This window comes from Nothobranchius furzeri, chromosome 14 (assembly GCF_043380555.1).
Source record: "Nothobranchius furzeri strain GRZ-AD chromosome 14, NfurGRZ-RIMD1, whole genome shotgun sequence".
Classification (NCBI taxonomy): domain Eukaryota; kingdom Metazoa; phylum Chordata; class Actinopteri; order Cyprinodontiformes; family Nothobranchiidae; genus Nothobranchius; species Nothobranchius furzeri.
This window is the reverse complement of record NC_091754.1, coordinates 28,484,420-28,504,589: the sequence shown is the minus strand read 5'-3', so window position 1 is coordinate 28,504,589 and position 20,170 is coordinate 28,484,420. Positions and strand designations below refer to the sequence as shown.

The 20,170-nt window shown below is 42.7% G+C and overlaps 1 protein-coding gene across 4 annotated transcripts in view; it reads right to left on the bottom strand.

Moving 5' to 3' along the window:
• Positions 1 to 6,265: 6,265 nt before the first annotated feature.
• dachd (dachshund d) overlaps positions 6,266 to 20,170 on the bottom strand; it is a 126,658-nt gene continuing 112,753 nt past the window's right edge. For 2 of the 4 annotated variants that reach the window (XM_015965994.3, XM_070544052.1), the window contains exons 7-11: positions 19,522 to 19,667; positions 14,385 to 14,532; positions 13,593 to 13,751; positions 10,549 to 10,617; positions 6,266 to 6,588 (exon numbers count right to left, since the gene is read on the bottom strand). In XM_015965994.3, the coding sequence (XP_015821480.1) occupies positions 6,551 to 6,588; positions 10,549 to 10,617; positions 13,593 to 13,751; positions 14,385 to 14,532; positions 19,522 to 19,667 (560 nt within the window). In that variant the 3' untranslated portion in view covers positions 6,266 to 6,550. The remainder of the gene's footprint in view (positions 6,589 to 10,548; positions 10,618 to 13,592; positions 13,752 to 14,384; positions 14,533 to 19,521; positions 19,668 to 20,170) is intronic. The other 2 variants (XM_015965996.3, XM_070544053.1) reach the window with 1 other exon arrangement.

The window sequence follows — 20,170 nt, the reverse complement described above, 5'->3', positions numbered from 1 at the left end:
TAACAAAACATTCATAAAATATTCAGTTCTTTTTTATTATGTAATGCTATAACCTCCATGTAACAGCATATTATGCAATAAATCTGGCCCTTTCCACCTGATGATCCTCCAGAAGAGGGAAGTTGACGTTCTTAAACTGGATATTTAATAAGGCTATTAATTCCAGTAATGGACCTGCAAGCTTTAAAGGGACAATGTGTAGTTTCCCTGGCATTAGGGGGCAGTACATACCTAAATCATTGCAAGCAAGCCATATTTTTGTGTTGGAGTAAGACCTTACCAACGGGTGGCCATTAGAATAAAAAATAACTGGAAGTGCAACCTCCAGCTAAATGACATACACACTAGACTCCCTTTCATCACTGGCAACAAGTGAAGAGGTAAATGTGTAAAATAACAACATTTATAAATGGAGAAAGTTTTGTAACCATTTCATTTTGTCCTCTCGGGCTCCTGTAGAAATAAACATGGCGTCGTCCTGAGACTTAGGCTGTGTCTCAATTCAGGGTCTGCATCCTTCGTCGGCCGGTTACGTCACAGCGTCGCGACAAGGCCTGTCCCAATTCAAGGACTACTTCAAATGCGGTCGACAAATCCGGCCTTCTTTTCGCCTAAATGAAGGATAGGTCCGTGTATCCTTCAATGGTTTACATTTCCCAAGATGCCTTGCGGGCCGGATGGCAGAACTTTTAAAAACAATGGCGGACAGTGAAGAGGGAGCTGTCGGAGAGGATTGTGCATATACAGTGGGGCAAAAAAGTATTTAGTCAGCCACCGACTGTGCAAGTTCTCCCACTTAAAATGATGACAGAGGTCAGTAATTTTCATCATAGGTACACTTGAACTGTGAGAGACAGAATGTGAAAAAAAATCCACGAATTCACATGGCAGGATTTTTAAAGAATTTATTTGTAAACCAGGGTGGAAAATAAGTATTTGGTCAATAACAAATATTCAACTCAATACTTTGTAACATAACCTTTGTTGGCAATAACAGAGGTCAAACGATTACTATAGGTCTTTACCAGGTTTGCACACACAGTAGCTGGTATTTTGGCCCATTCCTCCAGGCAGATCTTCTCGAGAGCAGTGATGTTTTGGGGCTGTCGCCAAGCAACACGGACTTTCAACTCCCTCCACAGATTTTCTATGGGGTTGAGGTCTGGAGACTGGCTAGGCCACTCCAGGACTTTCAAATGCTTCTTACGGAGCCACTCCTTTGTTGCCCGGGCGGTGTGTTTGGGATCATTGTCGTGTTGGAAGACCCAGCCACGTTTCATCTTCAAAGCTCTCACTGATGGAAGGAGGTTTTGGCTCAGAATCTCATGATACATGGCCCCATTCATTCTTTCATTAACACAGATCAGTCGTCCTGTCTCCTTAGCAGAAAAACAGCCCCAAAGCATGATGTTCCCACCCCCATGCTTCACAGTAGGTATGGTGTTCTTGGGATGCAACTCAGTATTCTTCTTCCTCCAAACACGACGAGTTGAGCTTATACCAAAAAGTTCTACTTTGGTTTCATCTGACCACATGACATTCTCCCAATCCTCTGCTGTATCATCCATGTGCTCTCTGGCAAACTTCAGACGGGCCTGGACATGCACTGGCTTCAGCAGCGGAACACGTCTGGCATTGCAGGATTTGATTCCCTGCCGTTGTAGTGTGTTACTGATGGTGACCTTTGTTATTGTGGTCCCAGCTCTCTGCAGGTCATTCACCAGGTCCCCCCATGTGGTTCTGTGATTCTTGCTCACCGTTCTCATGATCATTTTGACCCCACGGGATGAGATCTTGCGTGGAGCCCCAGATCGAGGGAGATTATCAGTGGTCTTGGATGTCTTACATTTTCTGATAATTGCTCCCACAGTTGATTTTTTCACACCAAGCTGCTTGCGTATTGTAGATTCACTCTTCCCAGTCTGGTGCAGGTCTACAATTCTTTTCCTGGTGTCCTTCGAAAGCTCTTTGGTCTTGGCCATAGTGGGGTTTGGAGTCTGACTGTTTGAGGCTGTGGACAGGTGTCTTTTATACAGATAATGTGTTCAAACAGGTGCCAATAATACAGGTAACGAGTGGAGCACAGAAAAGCTTCTTAAAGAAGACGTTACAGGTCTGTAAGAGCCAGAGATTTTCCTTGTTTGAAGTGACCAAATACTTATTTTCCACCCTGATTTACAAATAAATTCTTTAAAAATCCTGCCATGTGAATTCATGGATTTTTTTTTCACATTCTGTCTCTCACAGTTGAAGTGTACCTATGATGTAAATTACTGACCTCTGTCATCATTTTAAGTGGGAGAACTTGCACAATCAGTGGCTGACTAAATACTTTTTTGCCCCACTGTAAATGTCAGTATAAACTTGATAACTTTAAGGTTAAGGGCTTTTTGTGATACATGAATGTTATTTTAGTTTGAAATGTTACAGTAAAAGTGCTTGTATTGCGGTCTCGGCTCGTATGTTCGGCCGTTCGGTGTCGTAATTCTCCTGCTACGTTTCCCCCCTGATTTTAACAGAAGTTTGTATTTTGGGGACAAAAGAGAGAACCACGGACTTTATTAAGCTTAGGGCGAAGATGGACTACATGTTCACTGGAGCAAAGTATTCGGCGGCTTTGGCATGGAGGTACAATAACATCTCATATTTTAAAAACTGTCGTTTCAGTTTAGTTTTTTCTGCCAAAACATGGATGGAATAACCCGTTGTCCTCTTTTCTCTATCTTTTCTCTTCCTGTTTTATTTCTTACATGTTTGTTAAGACTATTCTGGAGAAAATTGGCATCCAGGAGAAGGTGACAGGGATGACCAGCTTCTGGAGCTGATCAGGGAGGACATGAGGCTGCAGAGGGAGGCAGAGCAGCAGAGGGCACAGGAGAGAAGGGAGAAAGTTGACAGGTTTTTACTTTGCTAGAAAAAATGGTTAATAAAGATTAAACATGTACATATAAAAGAAATATCTAAATAAAATCAGTTCTGTATTAAACTCTTGAATTTTATTTTTGTTTACAAATGTGAATTGTTTAATATTGCAGGGTATCCGTTGGGTATTGAAAAAGATTAAAAGGTGATAAATCGGTTTTGGTCAAATTAAGACCCTTAGAAAGTATTAAAAACTATTATCACATCTTTGCTCAGGCTCAGCTTGTCGAAAGTATTTTCTCTGAATTAGCTCTCCAACAGAAAAGGAAATGATTAAAAACCTAAATAAAACTTTGAGCTCCATCATTTAAAGTTCCTTGTCCCTTCTGCTCAGCGGTTCCACGGTTGCTAGGCGACGGAACGTTTGCCGAGGGAGTGGCGGGAATTCATGAAGGCTAGGCCTGTCCAAATTCACAGCCGTTAACATCCGGTCCACTCGGTCGACGGAGGACCCAGCCCACGTCGGCCGAGTAGGCTGGGTCCTTCGAAGGATGCAGACCCTGAATTGAGACACAGCGACAGGGTGTTTCTCAATGCCAAGGAACCTCGCCTTGATGTCTTGGCCCTGCCACGGTTGCCTAGTAGATGCGTCATCAGGAGACGCCAAGACGTGTTCCAATGTTCATGTTCTACTGAGGCGTGTGTTCTCCATTTTTTAGCCATTTAGGAAGCTGAGCAAGGATACACGGAAGGTGTCTTGTAGCCTAGCTTTGGTCAAACATTACCCCAAATACACTGCAATATTTTCTAAAGGATGGCGGATCAGAAGCTGGCAGCTATTTCAGGGACAATTTTCAAGTTTAAAAGTAAGTCAACTAATTTTAAATGTTTTTTTTAGATCCAAAGAATTTATCTATGGTTGTTAGTTGCTTAGTAGTTGCAGCTTCAGTTAGCGGGTAGTAACTCACTTAAACATTACATTTAACAAATATATACACAATTGAAAAGGTAAAAGGCTCGTTGTATATTTATATTGACACTAATACATATAAAATATAACGTTGTCTCCCGTGTCATGTGACTGCGGCTTCCACGGCGGTCACGTGACATGGGAGATAACGTTACATTAGTATATATGTAAGTCTGTTCCATTTAACCATTTTCTTTGACCATGGAAGGACAGTGTCCTCATAAGCAAGGCGCCTGGCCTTGCAAAACATCTCCTCGCAAGGCCAGGCGCCTTGACATTGAGAAACACCCCAAGACCCGCTCCCATGAATTTTAGACCTGATTTTTATGGTTATACGTTACAAAGCCGCCAACATTGTTCAACAACTGGGCATCATTTAATCAATTTTCAACAACATTTGGAAAGATATTTCAAAGGATTAACAGTAAAAACTACTCATTGTCACCAATTAATTCAACAGCCTTCATGCTGCCAGTCACACTTCTGCATGTTATGTTTGGCACACTTATGTTGAAATGTTGTTTCTACTTCTTTACTTTAGCGCCATCACAGGCTTGACCACGATTGGTACGTGCCACGCTCGCCTATCTTTTTGCTGTAGGCCAAATTTTTAAAGACATTTTGCCTTGCAAGAATAACAAAAGAAAGCCACTGAAGACGGCTGCATTCCATGTCCACAGCTTTACTTGTTGGTTGTTCTTTAACACTTCTAAATAGAATGCAGCCCTTCTTTTGACACATGGGCTTCCCGTACAATTACAAATACAGGACTATCACTAGGGGGTGTGGTCTAGATCAGGTATCGTTTTCAAAACTCCCAGTTAGGAGTGAGTGGAGAGGTTTGATGTGTCAAATGGAAGCAAGAGCATTTTCTAAAAGTTTATAAAATATCAATTACAAAAACAGCTTAGAAAAATAATCCAATTTTGTCCACTTGTAGCCAAGAGTTCATCATTCCAGTCAGAATGTATCTCTTTTTTTCTAAAGTGAGGCTATTCCAAAAACTACCAATGACAACTGCTCAAAACTTTGGCACAGAAACCCACAAATAAGACCTGAACTGTCACTTTAGCAAACAGCTTGATTTAAAATCCTAAAAAACACAAATGGAGAATGCTCCATGAAGACCACACCACCCTGCATCTGGAACGTAGCGCTTGGATCCACCTTTAGCCGACGCACGACCGACGTTGGGCAACATACGCGACTCGTGGTTTATCATCAACATGTTAACTTTATTTGAATTTGAAGTACAATGAAGAGATGATTCGAGAAGCTATATAAGTTATCAGTGACAACAGACCTAGACACTCCATTAAGAACAAAAGGAACAAACACATTGTGAACATGGGAAGCCCCGCCCACCCCGCCCCTCCCACACACTCCTCGTCTTCTTGATTGTAACACATAAGGTCTAAACTGTTTTGCAGTTCAAGGACTGACATCAGCTTATGACTAAATATACACAGGCGTTTCAGCACCACAGTTCAAAAGTCTTCAGGGGTAAGAAAAAAAAGTAAGGAATTTTTTTTTCCATTAGGATATCATGAAACACTGGAAAACCAAACGTGTATTTGTGCAACACACAGTGTAATTAAATGTTGTAAAAGCTGCATCATGACTGATTGTTTCTCAAGCTGATGATAAGTAGACTCCACTTGTTTTATTTAAAAAAAAGATTTCTGAGTGAGTCTCACGACCAAAATAAAACCAAGTACAGTAAATTCCAAGAAATATTCCCTCTGTTACAAAGATTTCAGTATTATCAACAGCAAAAAGTCTTCATTGTCAAAGTGAAACGTTGTTGATTATGGTTTCCAAAAAAAAATTAAAATAAAATCACCCGGGCTTGAGTGAGTCAACCCTAGTATTTGTTCAGCACAATATAGGATTTATTAAATATCATAATTCCAGGACAAACATTTACATGCCTGCATGCTTTCTCATCAAAAATGGCAGCTATAGGAAAGGATGAAGATGATGGCTCAGAGAGAGAAAAACAAAAACAGGAGGTTTATATAAATGGTGGTATTGGTTGCCTAATAGCTCTACTGCATACACAATACCTCTTAACATTATTTACACATACCTCATCGGTCCACGGGGATTCGGCAGAGCCACCTCTCTTATCGTTAGCTCTCATATGTACAACCATGGTAAAAATGAAACTTGATTGTATTATCATCTAATTTAGAAAACATCAAACATCAGTCTTTTTTTTGTTTTTCTTCTGATGACCACGTGGATAGATTCATATGTTTTCCTCCCCACACATCATTTCTAGGATTTTATTGTGAAATACAAAACAAAACTTCAGTCGGATTTCTATTTCAAAGCTTTCTCGCTGGCTGAGATACAGTATAAAAATCTTCAGTGCTGTGAATGTTAGGAGTTAGAACCAACGATGCACCTTGGGTACATTTTTCCTTCTTCTTTCTTTTTTTTTTTTTTTACTGTGCTCGGTATATATGTTTATCCATCACGTCGGCCAGCCTGTCATGTCTAAACCTGTCTTATTAAACTGTTTTATGTTGGCCAGCGTGATGAAAAAAAAAAGACTTTTTCTACATTCCTCCAGCATTTATGGTGAACACAGCATCTCCACCTACAAGCAGCCCAGTCGGCCTGGATAAGAACTCCTTCACGGCCTTTCTTTTCTTTCCTTTCCTGTTTTTTCATGAATTTTCCGTCTTTTTCCTCCAGCTCCTCGCGGCCTTATCAGTACATCACTGCAGTTTTCAGGAACAGCCTTCCATCTGGAACAGAGAAGACACGCACACACACACGCACGCACGCACGCACGCACGCACACACACACACACACACACACACACACACACACACACACACACACACAGGAGGCAAAGATTAGCCAACAGCTAACAATCTGCTGACGCAAATGAACTATTCGGGATGTGATTGTTGATGAAACGTATCTTTGAAATATTGCCCTCTGGTCTTTCAATGTGAACTGCATTGCTTTGAATACATAAGCTGATCTCAGGATGAGATAAAGGTAGCAGCCATGACAAATATGATTAAATATCATGTCACATAATTAACATTATTACTCATGAAATATGAAAAAAACAACAACCTCAAAGTAGCTTCAAAATGATTTTCTTGGGCCTCTTTAGCGTGTTTTTCTGTAAAAGTTAGATGTCTATCTGAAGTGCTACTGTTTACACTCTTATGGACGGTTGGGTTTTCTTCACATTTGGAGTGCAAGTGCAAAGTGCAAGTGGATGCAGTTGGTGAGGTTGGCATACTATTTCCTCTTTAAGACTAGCTGTTAGCTCATCAGTCCTGTTGGAAAAAACCTCATAGACTGTTCAGGAAGTTTTATATGACAAAAATCTCATTTATTTAAAGAGAAAGAACTGAAAATCAGTTCAGCTTAACATCTGAGACTATCTGGGAAAAAAACACAATCCTGCTTTTAATCCTTACAAAGCACATTTTATCAAAGTAGCGCAAGAACCGCATCCAGAGGTGAAGGCCACACATGCTCTCCCTATACATCCTGGTTTGACCATTACACCATATTCAAGACGTAAAGCCCTTCTCTAAATGACATCTCCTGTGTGGAAATGGTGGATATTGAAAACGGCAGACAGTGCTCTGTTATATTATCAGCAGACACCTACCACCTAACGAGCTTTGTCCGCTGCCAGAGAGCGCTCTTGTCTGAGTGTTCGCCTGAGCGAGCTGCACCGCTCAGGCGCTGAGCTGGTAAAAGCAGCTGTTAGGCACAGCTCAGGAGCCTGGCTGACGTTTATTACCCTTCACGTGTTTCTCTTTTCTTTTTGCTGGAGAACGCCACGGTTACACCTTCCTAAATAACTCTACGGTAAAAGGAACCCTGTTCAGAGACATCTAGGAGGACTAAACGTCAGACATGACACAAGAACACGTTACTGGATGTAAACTTTCTTTGATTTTTTCACTTATTTCCCAGTTTCTATTAACATTTTATCATCATTTAGTCCTGTTTAACCTTTTGTGTATCGTACACAGACAAGAGGAGACAACAAAAGCTGTTTGTGTGTGCGTTTGATTGTGTGTACAATGAATAGGGGGTGTTTTGGTGTTTGTGTGTGTACAAACACACAGGCTAATTACCCAGCACTGCCGTAGGTCTCAAAGGCATTGCACTCTGGTGCTGCCTCTACTCGAGCAACAACCACCGAGTTTTGCGTAAAAGTCATTACAGCATGAATGCAGCGGCACGGAGAGCGACACACACACACACACACGCGCGCGCGCGCTTCTATGACAAGAGAAGATGAAACATCACCTCCGAGCCTGCCTGATCGTCTTCACAGTTGCAGCAGTTTATAGGGGTGTTAATGAAAACAAAGACAATCTGATTATTTGATGGATGATGACATTTAATGCATTGTCGAGAGGCTGTTAAATAATTGACTTCAAATGGATCAAACGGGGGCTTGATGAGCAGGACTCGCGTCCCAGCCGGCATGCAGCCCGAGCTCAAACGTGGAAACATCTGCTTCACACGCGCAGCTGGATAATCCGGCCCAACTTTCGTATTTTTCTATTCAAATCAAGACGAAAAGTTCATTAAAGAGAATAAATATTTCATTAGATGCTAAATAAAACAAAGGGGATTTTTTTGGCTTCTCTCAGCACAAAATTCCTTTGAAAGATTAATTAATACATGTAAATTATGCAAATTATGCCCATGCAAATATTTTATGAAGACAATTAAGGGATCCATTAATTACGGTCTTTTTTGCTTCAGTGACATTCGTTCATTTAATTTTAATTTCACTTTAACTGTTTTGATGTTTAATCTTGCAACAAAAGAACTTTATCTCGGCGCGCAGGGGTCGTGTAAACTCGCCCAACACGTGGAGTGGTGGAGGTGGCGGGGAACCGGGGGAGATACCGCGGGAAGATATTCACACGGTTGCCAGGCAGGCGAGGCGAGGCGAGGCATCGGTGAGGTACGGTCCCAGCAGCTCGCCTGCCTGTGAAAAGAGCCACGTTCCCTTTTCTTGGACTCGATTCAAAACACTGTGAAAGCAATTAATAAACACAGACTGTGTTAATATCGCAGAATTAGAGAAGTGTGACAAAAGACAAATAGAAATAATTAGTTCTCTAAAATTATGCCCCTCATTATCCCCCCTCCCTCCATTCGCCTCTGAGTTTGGAGTCGAGAATGCACCCACACATTTCTCTCGGCTTTCTCAGCTTTGATAGGCTTGTTTTTTCTTTTTTCCTCCCCTCCTTTCTGCTTGTGTAATTTATCAACATCATTTTTTGCCATTTGAGGTTAATTATACAGCGAGGCTTGCAGAGCAGAGTAGAGGAGACATGGGTGGCAGACAAATGCTTCTCTAATTGAACAAAACAGAAAAAAGCGCAGCCTGTTATTTGGTTTCATTCCACTCTTCGAGGCAGTGATCAGAGTGATTGAGAGACTGCAGAAATTATAAACACCACAGTAGCACTGTTTCACAGAAATCAGATTTGTTTAAACCTCAGCGATACTTTCAAAACAGTACCAAAGCTGCTTTAACGCACAAGTTTGATCACGTTTTATTTAATAAAACTACTAAACAAAAGTGTCAGCTCTTTATAAAAGTATAAAATTAGCTAAATGTGAGAATTTGGTGTGAAATGAGGGGTTATAATTACTTTATCTGCAAGTTATCTTTGTATTTAAATAATGACATATGGATTCCCCTTCTTCTTGTCACATCAAACAGTTTCAGATGCCTGCAGTGACTAAATGACATTTAATTAAGGAGGAGTCATCGTTTCTCTTTGGCTCAGTTTTTTTTTTGCCCTTTTCCAAAAATACACGCCGTCCAAGTAGATTAATCGCAAATTAAAGAGTCAAAGACGAATATTTCCCTTTTTTTTCTTAGCAAATTACATACAAATGTAGTTTTTCTCCCCTGGATAAACTGGGCAACCTCCCCTGCTGATAAGAGCAGTTCTGAGGCGAATTACAGCACGACAATGTGAGTAATAATGAGGATTTCCAACCTTTGCGGAGTGTCTTGAATCTGGGTAAACACAGATAGAAGAGAGTCCAGGGAGGTTATCGCTAAAGCACCCCCCTTCACCAAACACAAACTGCACCCCCAAGGCTAACAAACAAACAAATCGTTAAAAATGCACAGGGCTTATTCATAAAACGGATTGATTTGCCCTGATTATGACTATCAAAGGAGGGATTGCACCGCTTTTGTGGTTTATAATGACTCATTACGGCTTCCTGAGGTATAAATAAGCAACTTCTTTTTCCTTCAGTCTTTTCACCTCAGTCTCAGTACTGGAACGCTCTCATCCTGACAAAGACCTGGCTGCTAAACCGCTAACAGTTGAGTAAAAGAATAATGTTATTCACACACAAAAAAACAATGATCTTGACCTAGTGCTTTGGCCCAGATGGTGGTGTATGTCTGAACAGCAGGCACAGAAACACTAATGTTCATAAACCGACGCTGTGTGAGTGTGTGTGTGAAGGAGGGGGAATGCAGGAAGAGGAGGGAGGGGGTAGGTATGTAGGTAGGTAGAGGGAAAGGAGAGCAAAAGTGAGAGCCGGGGGGGGGGAGGGAGGGAGGGAGAGAGAGAGAGAGAGAGAGAGAGAGAGAGAGAGAGAGAGAGAGAGAGAGAGAGAGAGAGAGAGAGAGAGAGAGAGAGAGAGAGAGAGATTTATTGTCTCATCTGAGCCCCTGTACCTTGTATTGTCCTTTCAGCATCTGTTCTTCCACTGCTGCGGTCACTCTCCATCTCAGGGGTCAGAGAGTCTGCAAGAGGAGAGGGATCACCGCCGTTAAACACGCCTGACATCCACCTATCACGGCGCTGCTCTCACAGCATCATTCATCCCAAAACAAGAGACCAACAGAACGACATCTCTGCTCAACGTAAAGAAGTCATCTGGACCAGAAGGTGCCTCTGTGGAAGGGTTTCTTTAAATTTCAGATGCACCGATTTCAGTTTCGCGGGCCGATAAAAATTGTTGATTTTTTTGTTTCACATCAATAACCTGCTTATGCAGACAGTCCTGAATTCAACAGATTAAAATGTATAGTTTTGTCTAATTTCTTATTAAATTAAATAATCATTAGTCTGTAGCGTTGATGATGCACCAAGAAGCTTTGGAAGCATGAGGTTTTATGACCATGTCAGCTGAGATAAGTCCACCTGCTCCTAACCCTCACAGCACTGTCCATGTCCATGTGCTTCTTAGGAACATCTAGGATGGTTGGCTTCCTTCTGATGTTTAAATTCAAGGTTTTGTGTCTGTAAATTATTGGAATCCAATGAATAATCAAGAAAAGCGGCCGATACCAACGACAAGCTGATTCTTAACATAAAATTGATCATTTAACCAGAAATCTAGAAAGATTCCTAAAAAAACAAATTAAATAAAAATTTAGATCTGTTTTTACCAAAGTTCTAAGTTCTGACACTTCTCTGAAGCGAAACTGTCACATTTGCCTCTCGTTTTCCTTCATGAACTCTAAACGCTGCATTATTACTTTCTATATTTGAGTCCACATGATTGGCTGTGACCTGCATATACATACAAATAAGGTGCAAACTCGTAAACATCCCTTCCCTACAGACGGCAGAGTGAGCCTGCAGCTTTATTAGCATCCGAGCTGCAACAATCAGCTAATGACTCTAATGAATGACCAATAAATCTTTAAGATGATATGTGTGTGAGAAATCTCCATCCATCCATCCATTTTCGTCCCCTTATCTGGAGTAGGGTCGTGGGGGCAGTAGCCTGAGGCAAGAGGCCCAGACTTCCCTCTCCCCAGCCATTTGGTCCAGCTCTTCTGGAGGAATCCCAAGGCGTTCCCTGGCCAGGTGAGAGACATAGTCCCTCCACCGTGTCCTGGGTCTACCTTTAGGTCTCCTCCCAGTTGGACATGCCCGGGAAACTTCACCAGGGAGGCATCCAGGAGGCATCCTGTCCAGATGCCCGAGCCACCTCAACTGGCTCCTCTCGATGGGGAGGAGCAGCAAATCTACTCCGAGCCCCTCCCGAATGACCGAGCTTCTCACCCTATCTCTAAGGGAGAGCCCAGCCACTCTTCGGAGAAAACTCATTTCGGCCGCTTGTAGCCGTGATCTCGCCTATCCATCTCACGCTCTAGTTTTCCCTCACTCGTGAACAAGACCCCAAGATACTTAAACTCCTCCACTTGGGGCAGGACCTCATCGCTGACCTGGAGAAGGCATTCTACCCTTTTCCGAATCAAGACCATGGTCTCAGATTTAGAGGAGCTGATTCTCATCCCAGCTGCTTCACACTCGGCTGTCAACCGCTCCAGCGAAACAAGAAGAAGAAGAAAGTATCATTTCTATATGCTGCCCCCGATATCCACGTGATATGACAACACAGCCCCACAACATCCAGAGCCTTAAGGAACTCCGGGTGGATCTCATCCACCCCTGGAGCCTTGCCACAGAAGAGCTTTTTAACCACCTCAGTGACCTCAGCACCAGAGATTTGAGAAGCCAACCAGTCCCCAGACTCTGCTTCTTCACTGGAAGACGTGTCAGTGGGATTGAGGAGGTCTTCAAAGTATTCTGCCCACCGATCCACAGCGTCCTGAGTAGAAGTCAGCAGCACACCGTCCCCACTATAGATAGTGTTGGTAGCGCACTGCTTTCCCCCCTGAGGCGCCGGATGGTGGACCAGAATCATGGTCTCACCGAACTCCTCCCACGCCGGGGTTTTCGCCTCGGCAACCACCCGAGCCACGTTCCGCTTGGACTGCCGGTACCCGTCAGCTGCCTCTGGAGTCCCACAGGCCAAAAAGACCTGATAGGACTCTTTCTTCAGCTTGACAACATCCCTAACCGCCGGTGTCCACCAGCGGGTTCGGGGGTTGCCACCACGACAGGCACCGACGATCCTGCGACCACAGCTCCGGTCAGCCGCCTCAACAATGGAGGCACAGAACAGGGTCCATTCAGACTCAATGTCCCCCGCCTCCCCCGGAACATTTTGTAAGTTCTGTCGGAGGTGGGAATTGAAGCTCCTTCTGACAGGAGACTCTGGCAGACATTCCCAGCAGACCCTTGTGATACGTTTGGGCCTCCCTGGTCTGACTGGCATCCTCCCCACCATCTGAGCCAACTCACCACCAGGTAGTGGTCAGTTGAGAGCTCCGCCCCCTCTTCACCCGAGTGTCCAAGACATGCGGCCGCAGGTCAGATGAAACAACAACAAAGTCGATCATCGAGCTGCGGCCTAAGGTATCCTGGTGCCAAGAGCACATCTGAACATGGTGTTCATTATGGACAATCCATGACTGGCACAGAAGTCCAATAACAAAACACCACTCGAATTCAGATCAGGGGGCCGTTCCTCCCAACCACAGCTCTCCAGGTCTCACTGTTGTTGCCCACGTGAGCGTTAAAGTCCCCCAGCAGAACGAGGGAGTCACTGGAAGGAGCGCTTTCCAGCACCTCCTCCAAGGTCTCCAAAAAGGGTGGGTAGTCTGAACTGTGTGAGACATCTTTCAGACATAAATCTCAGTTCATCTCCAGCTTCTTCATCGCCTGAATGTATCGACTTCTGGTCAAAACAATCAATCTGAAGATATCCATAAAGACTAATCAGCCAGGAGCTGGATCAGATGGTTCAGTCGTTTTTAAACTAACAGGCAGCTGTAGAAGTTGCATCAAAGTTAAACATCTTTAATAACAGTTATGTTTGTTTAAAATGAAAAAGCTGTGATGTAGATCAGAAAAGTCTCACAGTGGATCGTCTGACCGTTGAGCGAACGCATGCTGTCAGAGGGCGACGGCTGCTTCAGGGTCTGCTCGGCCTGCTCTCGCCGTTTGGACTCGTACTCCAGAGCTTCTTGGAGTTTCCTCTTGGCCTTTTTCTCCTTCTTTAGGCGCTTCTGGATGATTGCTGAGACACGATGAGAAGAAAAAAAATGGAGTAACTCCAACATTCTGGCAGCCAAAGATAACAACCACTTTGCTTTAAATCTAGCACCCAATTATGAGAAAAGTGCAAATCAATTAAAGCTAAATATTTGATGATATATAAAGATTTAACTAAGAAAATCTCAGCAAATACTGACTGTGACTTAGCAAACGGCTAGAGGGAATTAAAAGCTAATTGAAAAATTTATTGGGATATTTTTCATGAATTTCTCTCATTAAACATAAACGATACAGTTAGCGTACGACTCTGATGCATTTTACATGAGGCTGGGCTCGGCTGTGCGCGGGATGTGTATTTCCAATTATGTTAACAGACCACAGAACAGGAAGACCTATCCGATTTTATGTGGAACTGAGGAGACGCGGCGTGGCGAAACATCACACATACACGCAGAACTGTGTCAGTACATTCTGGAGCGTTTTGTATCTAAATGAGCACAACCCTGTGAAGTCTGTACACACACTGTCACGCATGCTTGCCAACACACACACACACACACACACACACACACACACACACACACACACACACACACACACACACACACACACACACACACACACACACACACACACACACAATGGCAGGTAGTACCTCTGTTTTTCTGCTCCATGGCGAGCTGCTTCTCCAGAGTCTCCCTGAGCTCCCGCTCTCTGAACAGCTCCATCTTCAGCTCCGTCTTCTCCAGCTGTACCTGCTTCTCCTGAGCTCGCGCATTGTCGATTGCCACTTTCAGAAGGCCCTGCACCCACACACACACACACACACACACACACACACACACACACACACACACACACACACACACACACACACACACACACACACACACACACACACACACACACACACACACACACACACACACACAGGTGAAGAAGACTATTTAAGACCTCTACATAAAGTGACAGGCAATCTTTTCCTTTTTAGTCATTAAAATGTATGTTTAAAAACTAAAAGCCAGATATGTCTGATCATCTGTGGACATGAGATTAAACTGGGCTTATTTTTTATATTTTATGATTTGCATGTAGAAATTAGTTTGACTGATTTGTCATTTATTTATATATTAACATTATAAATAATTATATTTAAATGTGATTAATGATGGAAGAAGGAAAATTAACACAGAAAAAAAAACCTGATAAAAAACACGAGCAGGTACTGTGGCCTCAGATTTTGGTCTAATGTTTTCAATAACTGGAAAATCTAGCAGACATCCTCACCAACATTAGCGTGTTTAGCAGCTCGTGGCTTCAACCCATGCTTTAGAGTCCTTTAATTGTAGAAACACTCCTCTTTATCCACTGTGAAAGCTTTAAATGACTTGTGTGAACATTGACTGGAGCAGAACTCAACTGATGTATAGCGCCCACTTGTGGTGTGGAGGAAAACTATGCTCTGACGTCATGGACTACCTCTTAGTGCAATTACTTCAAAACAGCTTTTTGGAACACAAATCTGATGTGGAATTTGAATTATTTGTTTATCTTCACTAAAGACGGCTGACATTGAAGTGAGAATGTGTAGTTTTTAACGTTGGAATTATCCATCGAAATTATGTAGAAAAATAAAAATAATTATGTCCAGTAGTTGCAAAATATTAGCGGCCTTGTAACAAATAACCATAAGAATCAGGTGCAAAGTTAATAGGGCTCAGGTCTAGCATCACGTTTCCTTCTGGCTGGTTCCTGCGTCTGTTGATGATGTCACACAAGATGACTGGATGGACGTACGACTTACAGAAGTTACATTACCACATTTGAAAACGTTCAGAAAGTAAAAAACAAAACTGCTAAACTCTTTCCAAAACCTATGTGAAAGAGCAGAATAAAAAAGAAAGAGATGCAATATGTTTTTGCCGAGCGGTATTGCCGTAGTTTGAGGTGCAGGAGCCCGAGCTGATCCGTAAACTACAGCACCAGAAAATTACAATTGGCACAGAATTTTCTTGATTGAATTAACTGGATGACCATCAAAGTCTGAGGAGTCACGCCGAGGCATGCTTCCTGTTCCACAGGTAACATCACGGCGATGTGCTTTAAAACTACCATGAGATGTACGCACTGCCCCCTAGTGCCAGGAAACTACACACTGTCACTTTAATGTGGTGATAAGTCTGCACCTTTTGACCTTCCAGTAGCTGCACCTTCAAGGTCACATTTAACCTATTATCTAAATATGTGTTCTCGTTTTCATTAATGTGTATTTAAGGTGTAGTTGCTGTTTTTATACCTAATTTACTGTTTTTGTCCTTCACTCTGACTTTCTTTGTGTGTTTATGTAAGCACACACAAGAACTGGACAGAAAATGACTAAAATGGCTGATCAAGACCACTTTAAAAGATTAAACGAAAATCTTGTTCCTTGAAAGGAAAATAAGAGAGAAGGATTAGTGCAGATTAGCTTTAGTTAATGTTCGTACATATGTCTTAAACCTCTGCTTTAGAACATCTGTGAGGGGATTTTCTTCAGCCTAAAGGTAAGAATCACCTCAGACAGCTCTGCATTCTTACATGAAGACCTTCATCACAATTATTCCCCATCCACATGCAATTAGATCAAATGCACTGGACGATAGCTTACTAATTGTTGCTTCTTCTAACCCCAATTTATTCTAAGTTGCTTTATCTTCATTTTCTGCTTGGTTTCATTTAGTTGATTTGTATATAAATATTCAAGGCGAAGATCATTATCAAAGATGACTAAGAGGAGTGTTGGGAGCTCGCGACGGGTTTTGTTGTGGCGCTCTAATTACCGCAGAGCCAAAGGAGAAGCAGGACTCTGATGACGGTGGAACGAGTGCAATGAGAAGGGCAGCGGGTCCACACATCATTACACCCAGAGAGACGGAGAAAGGCATTCATCTTTCTGATTGAGGGGGTCTGAGCTGATGTCTAAACAGCTCTCTGAGTCGATGGGTGGTGTTAATGTGTGTGAGTGTTTCAGTTTAACGAAAGTGTGAGAGCTTGGTAATGAAATCTGTTTTGTACTGATTCACTTTTTTCTCTACAATTTGATCTCAAAGCACAAACTTAAAAATGTGTGTTTATAAAAAACAAAAATGCACCAAGTGACGTTTTCTGAGCCGAATCAGATTTTTTTTCCCCAAATGTTGGCTCAAAAAATTTTAATGATTGAAATTACATGCTATTTAATAAGCCATAAGACAAAAGATTCCATAGCAAATATGAAATCAGCCTTATGGATCTGCGAGGTTATTTTAAACCAGAAGATAGGAACGTTTTATTGCAGGGATTAGATAACAGCTTCGTATTCACTCAGAGACAACAGAAGAGAGAGAGAGTCGAGTTTAAAGTGGGCCTGACCACTTCGGCAAAAGTTTCTTAGCCAGCTTCCCAGAGGTGTTCTTGGTGTTCCCAGTTTTAGGAGCGAAAATGTAGAACCAGGCCTCATCACCCATGTTGAGTTCAGAATGTGAGGCCTTCTGATCATAATAAGCCTTCCTGCCCTCAGCTGATTTCTCCAGATTTGTCTGTGCAAACGAGAACGCTGCAGGCAGATGGTTCTTCAGGTCCTGCAAATATTGTTCGCTCGTGTAAGCCACAGCGCCACCAGACTGAACTGGCTGGAACTGCAGGTGATGGTTAAACATCAAGAGATCTGGTCGTGTTAGAGGAGAGGGGGAAACATAAAATAAAGAAGGCAGCTCTATTGAATAAAGCCTTTTCATTAGCTTCCTCTATCAACTTTACTTCCTATGACATAATTTCTACAACATTAAAGATAATTTAACATCTATTCAGTCCAATAAAACATGAACAATTAGCAATTAGCTATTGCTAATATGACTTAGCTGTTTCTATGCTGTGTTTTTGGATTGGAATAAACTTGTACAGTTAAGAATGATTTTATTCTGGTTTCTGCCTAGGACATTCGATCCCAGCTCCCGCCAGAGAATGCTGCTGTCGTGTCCCTGGACAAGACCCTTAACCCATCTTGCCTGCAGGTGGTGGTCAGAGGGAGCAGTGGCGCCTGTGTTCAGCAGTCTCAATTTAATCAGTGCGCCCCAGGGCAGCTGTGGCTACATTGTAGCTCATCACCACCAGCGACTTAATATGTTGTGAAGTGCCTTGGGGGGGGTGGGGGGTGGGGGGGGGGGTGGGGGGGGGACCCTAAGAATACAGATCATTTATCATTTCTGCCGAGGCAAACTGTCACTAAATAATATTATTTTCTTAAAGAGCAAGTCACCCCCTACAAGAAACTTACTCCACTCCCACTTCATGTTTGAAAAATGCAACAAATACTGTTGCCTGGCGGACCGAGAGGGTAAAGCCATTGAAAAATACACACACACAGGCTCACAACAGTTGATTGTACCAGCTAACATCATCGTGTACCTCTTAGCCAATAGCAGTGGCAGATTTAAATTGAAATGTAGTGCAGAGTTTTTACCTGACAGTTTTAGGCAGAATATTTACATTTTTACTAAGATGCACTAAAGTGTCAAATTATGGACTACATGCGTCTGCAGCACGGTAAGACACTCATTTATATTGTCCATCAGCAAAAAAATAAAAGTTGATTTGGGGGTGACTTGCTCTTTAACGTGTGTATTGTCCCATTATTTTACCAGAAGTGGATGGAGCCTAATATTTGTTGTGAAGCCATCCAACAGGGAGGCACCCTATTTACTTATTTGTAATGACTTAATCTTTTGGATTTCATTCATTGTCTAGTTTCTAGCTATATACCAAGGTTAAAGGTGCATTATGTGGAAATGAAGTAAAAATGACATCCAGTGGTAAAATTAGGTTTTTGCAACCACCTTGAACTATCCTGGAGCTTTTTGCCGACCGTTGTCAAATTACAAATGTCGGCGCTGCAGTGCCAGCTCGCAGGAGACACGGCACCCCCACACCAATGATGGTAAACAGTAGTTACGTCCCTCCTTCCTTTGTTTTGAAAGAAGATAATCTGACAGTCCACGCTGCCAATTGGACATGAAATATGTTTCAGAATCACCTTTTCTTCCACAATGACTGAAACATTTGACTCTTTTAGGATTTTCTGAGTAAAATTCACTCTATAATCTTACACACTGCACCAGTGATCAGTTCAGGTATAAATCTTGTTTCCTGCTGAGAAATCAATGAATCCTCGATATAAATCCTTAAAAGGTAAATGAATAATAAAATATTTAAATGCCACTCAAAGGTGTGCTAAATGTTTATATGAAAATCAAATAATGTGAGGATGAAAATTGATCCAATTTCACCAAAATGGGATTTTGGAAATCTGCCACACCTGTGATGATGGTTTGGTTACTTTTTTTAGATTTCTTTAAGACTGACTAAATGAAATGGCCTGTATTTGATATAGCATCTTCTAGAGTCCTGGAACCCCCCAAGGTGCTTTACAACACAATCAGTCATTCACCCATTCACACACACATTCACACACTGGTGGGGATGAGCTACGATGTAGTCACAGCTGCCCTGGGGCGCACTGACAGAGGCGAGGCTGCCGAGTACTGGCGCCACCGGTCCCTCCGACCACCACCAGCAGGCAACGTGGGTTAAGTGTCTTGCCCAAGGACACAACGACAGCGACAGACTGAGTGGGGCTCGAACCTGCAACCTTCCGATTACGGGGCGAGCACTTCACTCCTGTGCCACCGTCGCCCCCAATGAAAGCTAGAGAATTAATTTAAAGCAACACCAAAAGTGACAAGGCAAAGTTTCTTGAAGGGTCAAGTGGGAAATACCTGTATGTTGGTGAGGAGAGTCTCTATTGATGACAAGCCATCTGGGAAGAGGAATGGCGACGGGAAACCAGGAGGCAGAGCCTGTCCAGCCAACGACAACCTCTCATAGCTGTCTCTTGCTGTTGGGGTGCACATCGGGTTGTCATCTGCAAAGAAATGCAATAAACTGATTAAAAGGTCCATAAAAAAGTTGTTTTCATTCAACTTGGGAGAACTGCTAGGGTATGAGCCTCATATTGAGTCTGACACAAGATGACCAGTAGAGATGACTGATCTCCAGAGGGCCATCCAGGCTCTTCCCACATTTCAGGAAAGCAGTGGACTGACAGTCCCCTTGGAGGTTTCTTTGTATTGTTTCTTCTCTGAAGCCAGACAATAAGTGGTTAAGTAATATAAACTATAAATCCAGCTACTGCTTCTCAAAAGATGTCATGTGGATTCCAAAATAAGGACCAGGCTGGCGATTTGACCCCAAAGACTTTCCTTTGTGGACGTACACACGGGTGCCTGTCAAACCTAAGATGACATCATCCTCCATTCATCAGCGGCAGAAGAGTAGGGCCCTGCCATCTGCTGTCCACCTCTCCGCTGGGCTTCGGAGGAGGGAGGAGCAGCAAAAGAGGGAGGGAAGGGAAGCAGGCAGACACAT